The sequence below is a fragment of the Physeter macrocephalus genome, chromosome 5 (genome assembly GCF_002837175.3).
Source record: "Physeter macrocephalus isolate SW-GA chromosome 5, ASM283717v5, whole genome shotgun sequence".
Lineage (NCBI taxonomy): Eukaryota > Metazoa > Chordata > Mammalia > Artiodactyla > Physeteridae > Physeter > Physeter macrocephalus.
The window spans coordinates 12,167,636-12,182,327 of NC_041218.1; the positions used below are offsets into that span (position 1 = coordinate 12,167,636).

The 14,692-nt window shown below is 47.9% G+C and overlaps 1 protein-coding gene and 1 pseudogene across 1 annotated transcript in view; both read left to right on the forward strand.

The window, feature by feature from the left end:
* The first annotated feature begins 976 nt into the window (after positions 1 to 976).
* LOC102986845 (male-specific lethal 3 homolog) lies at positions 977 to 4,874 on the forward strand (annotated as a pseudogene).
* A 1,739-nt stretch (positions 4,875 to 6,613) lies between these two features.
* The window catches only part of KEL (Kell metallo-endopeptidase (Kell blood group)), a 91,862-nt gene continuing 83,783 nt past the window's right edge, over positions 6,614 to 14,692 (forward strand). The window contains exon 1 of the mRNA XM_028489465.1: positions 6,614 to 6,708. Within this exon, the coding sequence (XP_028345266.1) occupies positions 6,659 to 6,708 (50 nt within the window). The 5' untranslated portion in view covers positions 6,614 to 6,658. The remainder of the gene's footprint in view (positions 6,709 to 14,692) is intronic.

The window sequence follows — 14,692 nt, forward strand, 5'->3', positions numbered from 1 at the left end:
CACTTAGGTGCGTCCTAGAGTAACAGCTTCCTTTGTACTATCAGCAAGGAAATGAAGACACCAATAACAGCTGCTTCATGGGGTTGTTTAGTGACTCAGATGAGACAGTGCCTGTGGGAAGCACATGATAAAGGTGTTATTGCTGTGAGAGAGATCAGGAACAAGGGAGAAGAAGTATGTAATTCCCTGAGTCCTTAGGCAGTAGAGGTGATGCATGTCCTTGGGTTGGTGAAGAAGTCAGGGAAGCTGGCGTTGCTGATAAAGAAGTACAAGATGCCTTTGGTTTTGGTTTTCACAAGGATGGAATTCTACCTCTATTAAAGTGTTTCTTTGCAATATTTTTTCATTTCTTCATAAACTTATGTGATATACAAAATTATAAATAGTACATGTTTGTGCATGTATAATTACTATTTCATAATTGTAATAAGCAGGTCCTCAATTTCTCACTTTGGTTTCAGTTGATATCTTTTCTCTGCTAACCTTGACCATGATCCCTTCATCCATGGATTCCTCTCCTCCCAGTACCAACTCAGACATGTGCATTTAGGACTCATGTCCCCTGCTTAAGTGGGCAAACTGAAGCCCTGGGAGAAGATGCTCTGAAGATCATTCTTGGGCAGGAGAGTAAACCTCCCCCGATATCTTGATGCTCAGGTCCTGGTGATTCCTGTTTTTCTAAAGGAGATGTTTTTAGTACTCCAGCATCTCTCTCATTCCCAGTTTATAAGAAAAGAAGACAGTCGGATCCACTTTTTCCCTCTGGGTTGACCAGAGATGAAGAGATTTCTTAGCTCATTGTCTTTGCTCCTGAGTTGTCTGTGTCTAAAGCAACTGGTGCCCAATGCTTTGCCCCTCCTCCCTCTCTGCCTCACCCCAGAGCCCAGATCGCAGGGCTGTTGGGCCGCGCTGAGCCCCGTGCCCAGAGGGGACAGGAGAGGGAGAGAGAGCGGCCACAGCTCCCCGGGAGGCCCCCATGGCCTCGCAGTTGCCTGCCTGCACCCTGGAGCTCACATCTCCCAAACTGAGGGTGATGCTAGGATGTTCCCAAGTCCCCAGGGGAAGCAGCTGCTCCTTCAGAACTGCTGTCGTGCTGTATTCAAGCCTGCTGGAGCACAGCGTCAGCACTAAGGAGAGCTGGGCGCTTCCACTTTTCCCAGTGCATTTCGGGTTCAGATCTTCTACCCAGGAGTGCCTGGATAGCAGGAGGAAGGGAGGACAGAGAAAGGGGCCCGAGCAGGGTGAGGTGTCTCCAGCCTGGTGTTGTGTTGATTCTGTTGACTCTGGTCTGCCCCACAGGTCCTGGGTTTGGGAACTGCACCCGCAGGAGGTGTGAGAGGGACCTCTTTGCTCCTTTCAACCTGTTGCACTTGCGCTGTTGTCCGCCGGGTGCGACTGCCATGGCCGAGTCCTGCATCTGGACTTGGGCGGCAGGATGGGACCTTACATGGGTGAGTCCCCTGCCTTCCCCCCAGTCTCTGTCGTGCCCCTTTCATTGCCTTCATAGCACCTGGTCATAGTTTGTCATTTGAAACGTCTCTATTGTCTGTTTTCCCAATTTGCCTGTAAGTTCTGGGTCTGTTTTTTTCCTCGCTGTATCCCTAGAGCACTGGTGGTCTGGAGCGCTGTCGGTCATATTTTCCTGAATGAATGAGCGAAGGGTGGATAATGAATGATCCGAGTTGTCTTTGTCCTCTTGTCCCCTGTGCTGTTGCTGATTTGGGGTGCAGCAGTGAAGCTCACGGCGACAAGACTCCATTCCCTGCATCGGTCTCGTCTTGCCCTCCCTCTTGCGGGGGAGCTAAAGGTCTTCTGTGCCATCCCACCCCCTTCTGCCCCTTCCTTAGAGACCTGGGTTCAGGGGACGCTCAGCCTAGATCCCTTCCTGATGCGTCTCTGTCCTCTCTTCGAGCCTTCGTAGACCTTTCGCTGCCTGACACGTCGTCCTCTTGCATCATTCTTCGCTCCAGTCCTTGCTGCCGGCTGGTCTGCTTGCCCCAGTTTGCTGTTTCCCTCTGTGTCCTCCCTCTGTCACCGCCCCTTGCAAAGGCCTGGGAACCATAAGGGAATATTCAGGTACATACTCTGTCCATCCCTCGGTCCCATTCTTCATCCCCACTTTTTCATTCTCTTGAGAAGCTTGACACGTCCCAAGACACTGATGATCAGAATCATCGCTACAAAAAACCGTGGTGGTGGTACTGTCACCCCTGTCTGCATTCCCAGTTATGCTTTTTTTTTTTTTTTAAGAATTATTTTCTGGGGTAGGAAGAGAAGCCAAAATGCATAGGAGTAACTCAGCCAGGAGAACTGAGAAGATTGATGTGGAGAGAGAAAGATGTGTAACAAGGAGGGGTCTTTCAGATGGCTTCCAAGTCTCTAGAGGATTATTATATGGAGACAACAGCTTATTATACTTGCTATTTGACATTTTAACAGAAATCTGACCTATAAAACCTACAGCATGAATGATTTGAATACGATGAACAGGATCTCTTACCAGTGACGGCGCTCACCAGGACTGAGTAAGGGAAACTGAGGACACATCAGGGACCCCAGACTGTTGAGTATAGACAATGTGTGGCCTGGGCCAAAGCACACACTAAATGGCCAACCACGGCCTTGACCAGCCTGCTTTGTAATGTCTAAGGCGACACCTAGCCTGGCTTGATGGGGCACCTCGTTACCTCCTGACTGAAGTTGCGTTTGCCTGGGTCACAGGGATGCAGGACTCCTGGGCCTGAGAGAGGTTTTGTTCTGTAGCGAGGGCTTCCACAGAGCCTACACCGAGGAAACTCTGGTCTGCAGAAGACTCCGATGCAGAGAAAAGTTGATTCTCCATTCAACTTAAACCTCACCTATGTTAATTTGGCAGTATCGTAAACAAAAACTTGGAATGTAAAATTACTCAACAAGTCCCCCACCTCGCACGCTCCGTCCACCCCAGAGCCTCGCCCTCCACCACGATGAGCAAATAAGTGGGAGCGAGGGCATGAAGTTTAAATTCCACTCAGGGGAGGAAGTGCCGTGCTTCGAGCCTGACCCCACCAAGGCGCGAGTGCTGGATGGATGCCGAGATTGTCGATGTTATTGCTGGGAAAGACGAAAAAAGGTAGAAAGATCCCAGAATATCTGATCCATTTTAATGGTTGGAACAGAAGCTGGGATAGATGGGCAGCTGAAGATCATGTCCTTCGTAACACCGATGAAAATCGGAGATTACAGCGTAAATTGGCAAGGAAAGCCGTAGCTCGCCTGAGAAGCACAGGAAGAAAGAGGAAGCGCTGCAGGTTGCCTGGTGTGGACTCTGTCTTAAGAAGCCTCCCTGCTGAAGAAAACGATGAAAATGTTGAAAACTCAGTCAGCAGTTCCTCTGATGACAGTAGTGAAGAAAAGGATGACGAAATAAGTGAAGAAACTGATATTGAAGAAAAGACTGAAGTGAAGGAAGAACCAGAGCTGCACGCAAAAAAGGAAATGGAAGAAAGAACAACAACTATAGAAATCCCTGAAGTTCTGAAGAAGCAGCTTGAGGACAATTGTTACTATATCAACAGGAGGAAACGGTTAGTGAAACTTCCACGCCAGACCAACATCATAACTATTTTGGAATCATACGTGAAGCATTTTGCTCTCAGTGCAGCCTTTTCGGCCAATGAGAGGCCTCGTCACCATCACGCTATGCCACACGCCAACATGAATGTGTAGTATATCCCAGCAGAAAAGAACGTTGACCTCTGTAACGAGATTGTGGGTGGATTAAGAATAACCTTTGAGGGGCTTTCCTGGTGGTGCAGTGGTTAAGAATCCGCCTGCCAATGCAGGGGACACTGGTTCGAGCCCTGGTCCGGGAAGATCCCACATGCTGTGGAGCAGTTAAGCCCGTGCGCCACAACTACTGAGCCCGTGCTCTGCAACAAGAGAAGCCACCGCAATGAGAAGCCCGCGCGCCGCAACGAAGAGTAGCCCCTGCTCGCGGCAACTAGAGAAAGCCCGCGCGCAGCAACAAAGACCCAACACAGCCAGAAATCAATAAATAAAATAAATTAATTAATTTAAAAAATATATATTTAGAAAAACAAAACAAAACAAAAAAGAATAACCTTTGATTACACTCTCCCACTGGTTTTGCTCTATCCATATGAACAAGTTCAGTATAAAAAGGTGACTTCGTCCAAATTTTTTCTTCCGATTAAGGAAAGTACCACAAACGCTAATAGGAACCAGGAGGAGCTCTCTCCGAGCCCACCTTTGTTGAATCCATCCACACCACAGTCCACAGAGAGTCAGCGAACCACGGGCGAACCGGCCACCCCCAAAAGGCGCAAAGCCGAGCCGGAAGCCTTGCAGTCTCGGAGGTGGTCCACACGCCCCTTTGCCAATCGCGACGGGCTGAGAGCAGCGCCTCGCCTCAGCCCGAGCGCCGGCAGCAGGACACGTCTGCCAGCGTGCCCAAGCTGTTCCTGCACCTGGAAGAGAAGACACCTGTTCGCAGCAGATCGTCCTCTCCTGTTCCTCTGACCCCGAGCAAGGAAGGGAGTGCGGTGTTTGCTGGCTTTGAAGGCAGAAGAGCTAATGAAATAAGTGAGGTCCTCTCCTGGAAACTTGTACCCGACAGTTACCCCCCAGGTGACCAGCCACCTCCACCCTCTTACATTTATGGGGCACAACACTTGCTGCAATTGTTCGTGAAACTTCCAGAAATCCTTGGAAAGAGGTCCTTTTCTGAGAAGAATCTGAAGGCTTTACTGAAGCACTTTGATCTCTTTCTGAGGTTTTTAGCAGAATACCATGATGTCTTTTTCCCGGCGTCTGCCTATGTTGTTGCCCGTGAGGCTCACGGCAGCACGAAGAACCCCAGGGCGATTTATTAAGGCTTTGATGGTTCTGGAAGAACAGCTTGTCTATCTAGCTTTGCGCTCTCGGTTCCCAGTAAAGAACTAGGGAGTTGGTGGGCCTTCCTGACGGGCAGAGCCAATGCGACAACCCCCTTGGGGCGGATGTGGCAGAGGCGGGCCCATTTGTTTGAGCTGCTTACCTACCGTAGTTACTTCTGTTAAGGATTACTTCCTGGGTGCCCGAACGGCCTCCAGCATCTGAGCCTTGCCACGGTACCTGGGTACCTGTCATCTGTGACGGCAGGAAAAGAGCAGTTGTGTTCACAGGGAAATGTTCACCAAAGTGTGTGTAGGTTGGGCTGTTTCAGTAGACGGAGTTACTTGTTAGCGATAACCACATTTTTTAGTTATTTGTTAGCATTAAACAGAATTGTTTTGCAAACCGTTTTCATTCTTGTGATGAGGCTGAGCAATAAAACATTAGTTTTGCTTGGAAACCGAAAAGTAGTCCCAGAATATTTTAGAGGGAGTTGATATTGATGGCAAAAGAAAATTTGCAGCTGTACATTTGCTTGTTACAGTTCCTTTCCTAGAAAACCTTATTTTTGGTGATTTAAATAAAGCATTCCCTGAATGTTAAAAAAAAAAAAAAAAAATTACTCAACAAGTACAGTGGGTCCTAAAACATACTCCAGGGGGCTTGTCCTGAGCTGTGGGCTCCAGTTTGCTGAGTTGGAGTCTGGGGGGGCCGTGGCTCAGTCTTTTTTTTTTTTTTTTTAACATCTTTATTGGAGTATAACTGTTTTACAATGGTGTGTTAGTTTCTGCTTTACAACAAAGTGAATCAGTTATACATATACATATGTTCCCATATCTCTTCCCTCTTGCGTCTCCCTCCCACCCTCCCTATCCCACCCCTCTAGGTGGTCACAAAGCACTGACCTGATCTCCCTGTGCTACTCTTGCGTCTCCCTCCCACCCTCCCTATCCCACCCCTCTAGGTGGTCACAAAGCACCGAGCTGATCTCCCTGTGCTATGCGGCTGCTTCCCACTAGCTATCTATTTTACATTTGGTAGTGTATATATGTCCATGCCACTCTCTCACTTCGTCCCAGCCATCTTGAAGGTCTCCCCTGGACTTTGTTTCTACTTTGTGCCGTGGTGGGCTACTATTATCACTGTTTATTGACACGTTTTCAGTAAAATCACTTCTGTCTATTCCAGGCCTGAAAATGTGTCCATGCCACTCTCTCACTTCTTCCCAGCTTACCCTTCCCCCACCCCATATCCTCAAGTCCATGCTCTAGTAGGTCTGTGTTTTATTCCCGTCCTACCCCTAGTCTCTTCATGACATTTTTATTTCTTAGATTCCATATATATGTGTTAGCATACGGTATTTGTTTTTCTCCTTCTCATTGTATATATGTGCCACATCTTCTTTATCCGTTCATCTGTCGATGGACACTTAGGTTGCTTCCATGTCCTGGCTATTGTCAATAGAGCTGCAATGAACATTTTGGTACATGAAGGGACAGGCATGCATCGTGGACAAAGAGGGGGCACCAGTCATCAACGCTGAGAGGGGAGGCGAGACCGTAAACAGAGAGGGGAAAGTCTAAGGGTGTAAAGTCCAGAAGACAGGAGAGAGGTTGGCAGGAGGAAGGCAAGATGGGTTGGGGTGAGGGTATAATAGGAGGTCAGTTTGAAAAGGGTGCTGGCTAGCGTGAGGTGGAGTGAAGCCTGCTGCACCGAATGGAGTATTCCTGACTCCAGGGTCACCCCTGAATTAACTCTTTCACCTCTGATTTCAGGACTTCAAATGTTTTACAACGTTGAACCTCCGGATGCGATGTCATGGCAACCTATCGGGTAAGAAAGATATTGCTTCCTGGGTGGCAGTGATGGTGAATGAAACATAAAACGTGCCCATGCGTTGAATTCCTCATTATTGCTCATGCATTTATAACACCCACAGAATGTGACACACATCAGTATGGGGCCGGGTAGGGTGATGTCACAATCGGAGGAGTGGTAAGTGGATGAACAGCGGTGAACAGTGATGGAGATGAACAGTGATGGAGCACTCAGGGCTGGACCTCTGACTGGTTCCACAGTAATGGCTGAGACCCAGGTTAGATCCTTTCTTTGAGGAAAGGGACACCCTCCCTGTTTCCTCTCCATCACTGTCTCTTACTCATCACTGATGGTCACCAGCCGATCATGGGAATTTATTCTTCAGTACATTCCTTTATTTACCATTTATTAAATACTCTCCCTGTTTGCAGACCTAAGCGATAGACTTTGAATCCTGTGTTCAGAGGTCGGTATGGCACTGTTTGAAAATTGGGAAGATTTCACGTTTGGCATTTTACTGACTGTAAATGAGTAGGTCTTGGAGTTAGAAGACTCTGGGTTCAAATCCCAGCTGTACATTTATTAACTATATGACTTGGGATGGAGATCCTTAAACATCTTGAGTCTCGGTTTTTATCACCTGTGATATGGAGATGGCAACTTTCACAGTCGTTTTGCGGTGTAGGAACCAGTACATGGTGGGCACTCAGTGAATGAGGTCTAACCATTCACAGCCCCTGATCCACAATGCTGTAATCAAAAATGCTTTGACAACTGAAAGTTCTTTTCTAATTTTGGGTCAAACTAACTAGGTAGTTAAACCTGATCTGAACTTACTGTGAGGCCATTTATTGCCTTTATTTATTCCATTTAGTGTGCATATACGTGTATTTTGCTGCAGAAATAGTAGTGTATTTGATTACGGGGTGTACCCAGACCCTTCTGGGATTGGATTCTGAAACACATCTGGTCTCATCGTATCTTTCTGATAAGAAATTGTCAGGCCGTGCTTGCCCCCTTAGCAGCTGTTAAAGTCTGTAATGCACACGTTCAAATAATCATGGAAGAAAACGTGAGTTTCCATTTGGCAAGACTTCTCAGGACTAGGAATGAAAACCCAACAGATGTACTCATTCATTTTTTTAACCAAAATTTACGAAGTCCTTACACTTTGTAAGACCTGTTGCAGCAGGGTGTTGTGAGGGCTATAAAGATGAAAAGAGAGGCCTGCCACTGAGAAATGAGGGATCTAGTGTTTGGGATGAGGCTGGCACAAGAAAAATTATCATGCAAGGAGGAACATGCTAACTTCCCTCGTTGAGAATTCCAGGCAGCAGAAGTTCACATCTGGATAGAGGATGAAGCTTCATAAAGGAGAGACATTTGAAGTGTGGGTAAGAATCTGCCAGGCAGAGAGGCAGGACAGGGTATTCTGAGCATAGGGAAGAGTAAGGAAAGGGTGTGCAAGCAGAGGGTGGACTTAATATTTGGAGAATAGCGAGTGGTCCAGCTTGGTGGAAGCACAATCATGCAGTAAGAAGGAGGTGAATGTTAGGCTGGAGGGGTAGATGGGTAGAACTGTAGAAAGCTGGGATTACCAGGGAGAGTTTGTGCTTGATTTAGAGACAAGGGAGGGAATAGATGTTGTTTAAAAACATTTTTTTTCTGATACTGAAATAATATGTGTTCAAATAAAAAGAATTTGAAAAACAAGATATATATACAAATGAAAACATTTAAATGCCTATAATCCACACCTAGAGATAGCCATTGTTAATATTTTTTTGTTTTTTTTAACATCTTTATTGGAGTGTAATTGCTTTACAATGGTGTGTTAGTTTCTGCTGTATAACAAAGTGAATCAGCTCTGTGTATACCTATTTCCCCATATCCCCTCATTGTTAATATTTTAAAATGTGTCCTTGTAGTCTTTTTCTGTATGAAGGTAGATGATGTTGAAAGTAATGTATAAATGAAATAACATTGCCTCAGATTATTTAAAAAAAAAAAACCAGCCTATGGACATAATACTTTAGAAAAATAAATATAACAGCAGTATATAGATAGGTTGGATCCAATACAGAAATGTACAAATACAGAAATGTACAAATAAGAAAGCCATTAAGAATGCTGTTGTGATGATTAAGAGGAAGTGAATCCTTGAACCTAGTTGGTGGCTATGAAAAAAGAAAGGGGACAGGATGAGAAAAAAATGTATTTCTAAGGATAACAATTCAAGTGGTTTAGAAGAAAGGAGGAGAACTCAGAAATACCTCCCAGGGACTTCCCTGGTGGCACAGTGGTTAAGAATCCGTCTGTCAATGCAGGGAACACGGGTTCAACTCCTGGCCCAGGAAGATCCCACATGCCGCGGAGCAACTAAGCCCATGCGCCACAACTACTGAAGCCCTCGCGCCTAGAGCCCGTGCTCCACAAGAGAAGCCACTGCAATGAGATGCTTGCGTACTGCAACGAAGAGTAGCCCCCGCTTGCCACAACTAGAGAGAGCCCGTGCGCAGCAATGAAGACCCAACACAGCCAAGAATAAATTTATTTATTTAATTTAGACAAACAAAACAAAACAACAACAACAAAAAGAAATACCTCCTAGGTTTCAAGCCTGGATAACTGGGGGTTTGGGAGGCTATGAACATGATATTGACTTTGGGGGAGGAGAGGATTATGTGTGTATATTTTACACATGTTGAGTATGTGGTAGTGTGAGATATGGGCTGAGAACAAAAAAGCAGAGTCTCTTTTACATTTTCAAGATTGCTCTCGTTAAGGGAGAAGGTGAGTTTGCGGAGCGCTAAGCCCGTGCGCCACAACTACTGAAGCCCGCGCACGTAGAGCCCGTGCTCCACAAGAGAAGCCACTGCAATGAGATGCTTGCGCACTGCACCGAAGAGTAGCCCCCGCTCGCCACAACTAGAGAGAGCCCGTGCGCAGCAACGAAGACCCAACACAGCCAAAAATAAATAAAATAAATAAATTTAGACAAACAAAACAAAACAACAACAAAAAAAAGAAATACCTCCCAGGTTTCAAGCCTGGATAACTGGGGGTTTGGGAGGCCATGGACATGATATTGGCTTTGGGGGAGGAGAGGATTATGTGTGTGTATTTTACACATGTTGAGTATGTGGTAGTGTGAGATGTGGGCTGAGAACAAAAAGGCAGAGTCTCTTTTACATTTTCAAGATTGCTCTCGTTAAGGGAGAAGGTGAGTTTTCTGAAGGAGACTAGAGAGAGAAAAGAAGGATGAGAAGAGAGATGCGGGGACATTCGTATTTAGAAAACAGCAGAAAGACAAGGAGCTAGAGAAGGAGCCAGCCAAAAAATCCCTCAAGAGTTATTGGACAATTAAGAGTGGAGTGTCTCTACAGTCAGGGGTGGAAGCTATTTCAAAAATGTGTGATTCACAGCGTGAAATGTCACAGAGAAGGCAAGGAGGACGAGGACTGAGCACAAAGGATGGAAAGAAGTAATGTATAAGGTACCAGATCCTGAGACATGGAAAGAACTCTGCTGATGGCAGGTGTTATTCTGATTGAAAGACTATTGCATTTGGCAGTTAGGAAGGGTTTACCAGACCCAGCCAGAAGTCTGACACAGAGACGGAGCTTAACAAATGTGTTGAATGAAATAACGAATGAGTAGAAGACAGAAGTGTAAGAGTTTAGGAGTGATGGTGATGTGGGAGTAGCCAGTTCCTAAATCTGTCCAGCAGAACCAGTCAGTTCCTTGCGCCTTGGGAACTTCTGCCCTTTGGGAATGTGTCTCTTGGACGTTGAATTTCACCATGCATACGGGCCAGTCTGCTTGGGAAGCCAGGCCAGCCATCAGGGAGCAAGGTCAAGAGAGCGGCTGGTGGTGATTTCCCACTAAGACTTCCTGGCTTCTCACACATGGTACAGAGAATGGGCGTCAAGTGCAGTGAGTAACTTCAGTGTCGTCAGGGAGTTTGTGCTCCTGGCATTTTCTCATCTGCATGAGTTCCAGACCCTCCTGTTTGCTTTCATCCTATTGATATATGTGCTGACGGTGCTGGGGAACCTGGCCGTTGTCACCCTCACCTGCCTAGACTCCTGCCCCCACTCACCCAGGTACTGCTCGTGGAGGTGCTGGTCACCTCCACTGTGGTCCCTAGGATGCTGGCCGACCTGCTGTCCACTCACAGGACCATGTCCCTGGCTGAACGCCTGACCCAGTCTTTCTTCTGCTTCTCCCTGGGCTCCACCAACTTCCTGACCCTCAGAGCCGTGGCCTTCGATGGCTACGTGGCTATCTGCCATCCTCTGCAGCACGCGACTGTCACGAACGGGCCAGTCTGTGTGAAGCTGGTGGCCGTCTGCTGGGTGGTTGGGTTCCTCTCCATCATCGCCCTGACCCTGCAGAAGACCCGGCTCTGGTTCTGCAGCCGCAACGTCGTTGACCACTACTTCTGCGACTCTGCCCCGCCGCTCGGGCCGTCCTGCTCCGACACCCAGCATGTCGAGCTCGTGGACATCTCCCTGTCCTTTCCTTGTGCTTCGTGCTGGCCGCCCTGCTGCTCCTCGTGCCTCATTGCGGCTGCAGTGCTGCGTGTCCCCTCCTCCTCCGGCCACCAGAGGCCTTTCCACCTGCGCCTCCCGCCTCACGGTGGTGGTCCTGGGCTTCGGCAGCTCCATCTTTATCTACCTGAGGCCAGGCCAGGGCCGCTCCGCGCAGCTCAACGAGGTGGTGGCCCCATTCCTCAACCTCTTCATCTTCACCTTCCCGAATGAGAAGGTCAGAGGTCATTGAGGATCTGTCCGAAAGGGTCCTCCTCAGAGACCCAGCCACCCACAGGTGAGAACAAGGAGTGAGGACCATCCGCTGCAGGTGGCACCGAGGTGCCCAGGCTGGAGCTCCTCAGTCTCCTTCTTTCTAGTCTCTTCTCCCTCACCCCCACGGAAGTCTCTGTTCACTCTCTGCAGGGAGCTGGTGAGCTCACATTGTCTGAATGTCTCAAAGGCAAGTGTCTGTGAGCCTGCGCTAGTTCAGGACAGGATGATTTCAAGGAAGCTGGGGGTGAAAACAGTGTGATGGTGTCAATTAAAAGAGATAATCCCAATGAAGCTCTTAGCACAGGGTCTGGTATGTCCTAAGAACTCAGTAAATGTAGCTATTATTATGAAATGTGCTATTAAAATCTCTCCCCCCGGGTCCTGCTCTATGGTTTTGTTCACATTCCTTTACGTTTCTTTGTGTGCAAATTTTTGGGGTGCGTGTGCTTTCCCCCCCCAGAGTCTAGGATGGGAACTGGCTTCAGAGTCTAGGATGGGATTCTGAAAGTGGGAGATTCTCGGAGAAGAGCAGAGAAGCCTGGCGTCCTCAAAACAGAAATAACGATGTGCCTTTTGTTGGGACCCCCCATGAGGGATTGCTCCTGGAGTAGAAGCACCACTTGCACCCAGGCTGCCCACTACCCCCTCCTGGCCCCCAGACCTCTTACCTTTAAAGGGAAACGACTCTCTGGGGCCCACTTTCTCAATCCCCGTATACAGCAAGGTCATGAGGGCCCCATGCCTAGGAAGAAGGGCATGCAATTTATTCTTTTTTAAAAAATCCTTCCTATGCACTCAGGGAAGAGGGGAAAGCTGGATCATTGACCCCAGACTCGCTACCGTCGTCTTCTCAAGGGCTAGCACGCCTCTTCTCCCACAGAACCTTAGATCCGTGGCCAGAGGGAGGGCCCTCTGAGGTTGGGTTTCCTGGAAGCCGCCTGGCCGGGAGATTGCCAGCAGCCCTGCGGGGTAAGGCAGAGGTGATAGAAGGCTGGTGAGGAGGAAATGGAGCAGGACGGGTCTTGTGGGTAATGGGCTGTGGGCGGATGAGGGAAGGCATTCCTTGGCAATCTGGGAATGGTTTAGGAAGTCATGGAAGGAGGGTGTGAGTGGGCCTAGCTCTGGTGTCTGATTTCTTACACCAGATTGAATCTGGACTGGGCTGGGATTAGCAAAACAGGACAAAGAGTACGTGCAAACTTCCTCTGACTTCTGGAGCTAGCTCCGCCTACAGGGTGTCTGGAGAGGCCCTGGTCCTCGTTTGCAGTGGGAACAGTCCCAGTGTGTGGGGACCACCCCACAGACCCAAGCCTGTGAAGAAAGGGGGTGCTGGGAGGGGCAAGCCTCCCAGGGTGTGTGGCCTGGAGGCCTGAGTCTCCTCTTATTGCCTGGAAGCTTGGTCTCCAATTAAGCTTTTTTTTTTTTAAAAAAAAATAACTACCACGGGACACATTGCCATTTGTGGGCCTCTCCAAAAAAGTGGGCAGATACTTTTGATTCTGCAGTAAAGGCCAGCTGGGAAAACATTTTTTTCATCCTGAGAACTTTCTTTCCTCTAAATCTCTAGGGACTAATTACTTACCCTCCTTGCAAACTTTGTGAAAAACTGAAAAATGAAATGGGAGGCAGTTATCTCCTTCTGATATGCAAACACTTTCCTTCAGCTTTTCCCTTCTCAATCAGCACACAAATCCACTCAGAATTTCCTCCTGAGAGACTCTATTCTGTGACTCTCATCTCTGCACATTTCCGCCTAACAATTTAAAAATAACCAACAGCCTACAGCAGTCTCTTGCCTGTTTTTCACAGTGTTCCTGTAGGAGTGGGGTCTCTGGCCAGATTTGGAGAAGGTATCACATGCTTTATTCCTCCACAGTGACTGCCCTGTCATAGCATCTCACAGGCGTGGCATTCTTAAAAACCTTGCCTGTGGTCCCTTGCTACTCAGAGTGTGATCCCTGGAACCACACTGGCATCTCCTGGGAGCTTTTGGGAAATGCAGAATCTGGGCCCCCATCCCAGACCTGCTGAATCCGAATCTGCATTTTTAACAGGACCCCAGGGTGATTCACAATGCACAGTAATATTTGAGAAGTGCTGATCTAGACAATTAGCTGGTGGGATTTCCAATCAGGGAATTGTACAAAAAGCCCTTGTCCCAGTCTCAACGATGTGAAGGGCACTGGAAGGGGAAATTTGAGGGTGTACTTGCTGTTATCGGAGCCATCCTTTCTTAAAGACTTTTATCGCAGGTCCTATTTCTGGAGACCGTAACCAGGACTTAGATCCGCAAGATTTTCATCCCAGTTTGACTTTAGACTTCTTGAGTGACTTTAGCCTAATGGTCCAGCTTCCTACTTGCTGTTAGAATCCTGCGTGGACATGACCTGGAGATATTTTGGTTCCACACATTTGTCTGGATGTGACAGGGACCCTCGGTGTACACAGTGTCAGATGAAGCAACTGCGTAGACATAGCCTGGAAAGCAATTTGAGCTTACTTTTCCAGCTTGCTGGAAGGAATATGGGGATCCCAGTTCTCAGACAAGAGTGTCTGTACGAAAGTCTCGCTAGGTTTAGAGTCATGATGTAACTAAAGCACTGCCTCGTGGAATTGCAGGAGAGCGCGCAGGTCATCCAGGCCGACCTCCCCTGAGCTCAGGCACCCCCGCGGCAGCACACTCAGAGGCTCTGCTGGAACCCAGTCTAGAGATGGAGCCCTCACAGCCGCGAGGAGGTCCCTCTCTTCGCTGCTGTGTGCTGATGTTTAGGATGAAGCCCTTATATCCAGCCTCACTGTGACTCCCTCGAACATTCACGCACTGCGCAATGTTGGTTCACACAGGCAGACCAGCGAATAAGTGAAGGTAGCTAGACATTCCCCTACAGAATATTCAGATTTCCTAGTGAAATGTTGCCACCGAACCTTTCTAGACCTCTCACTGTCCACGTTGCTTCCTCTTGTTCCTGTTGTTATGTGGGTCTTAACAACTAGTGCTAGTTTAGACAACTAACCGGGATAGAGGTGCAGTGGGCTAACTTCTTCCTGTGCTTTGGTTACTACACATCAGTGACTGTCAACTAAGATGGCCTTCCGTGTTTTCGTTTACAGTGTCCACTCATATTCCAAATTCATCTACAAACCTCATTGCTAAAGACAGCTGGCGTTTACTGAACATCTCTGTTGTTGGT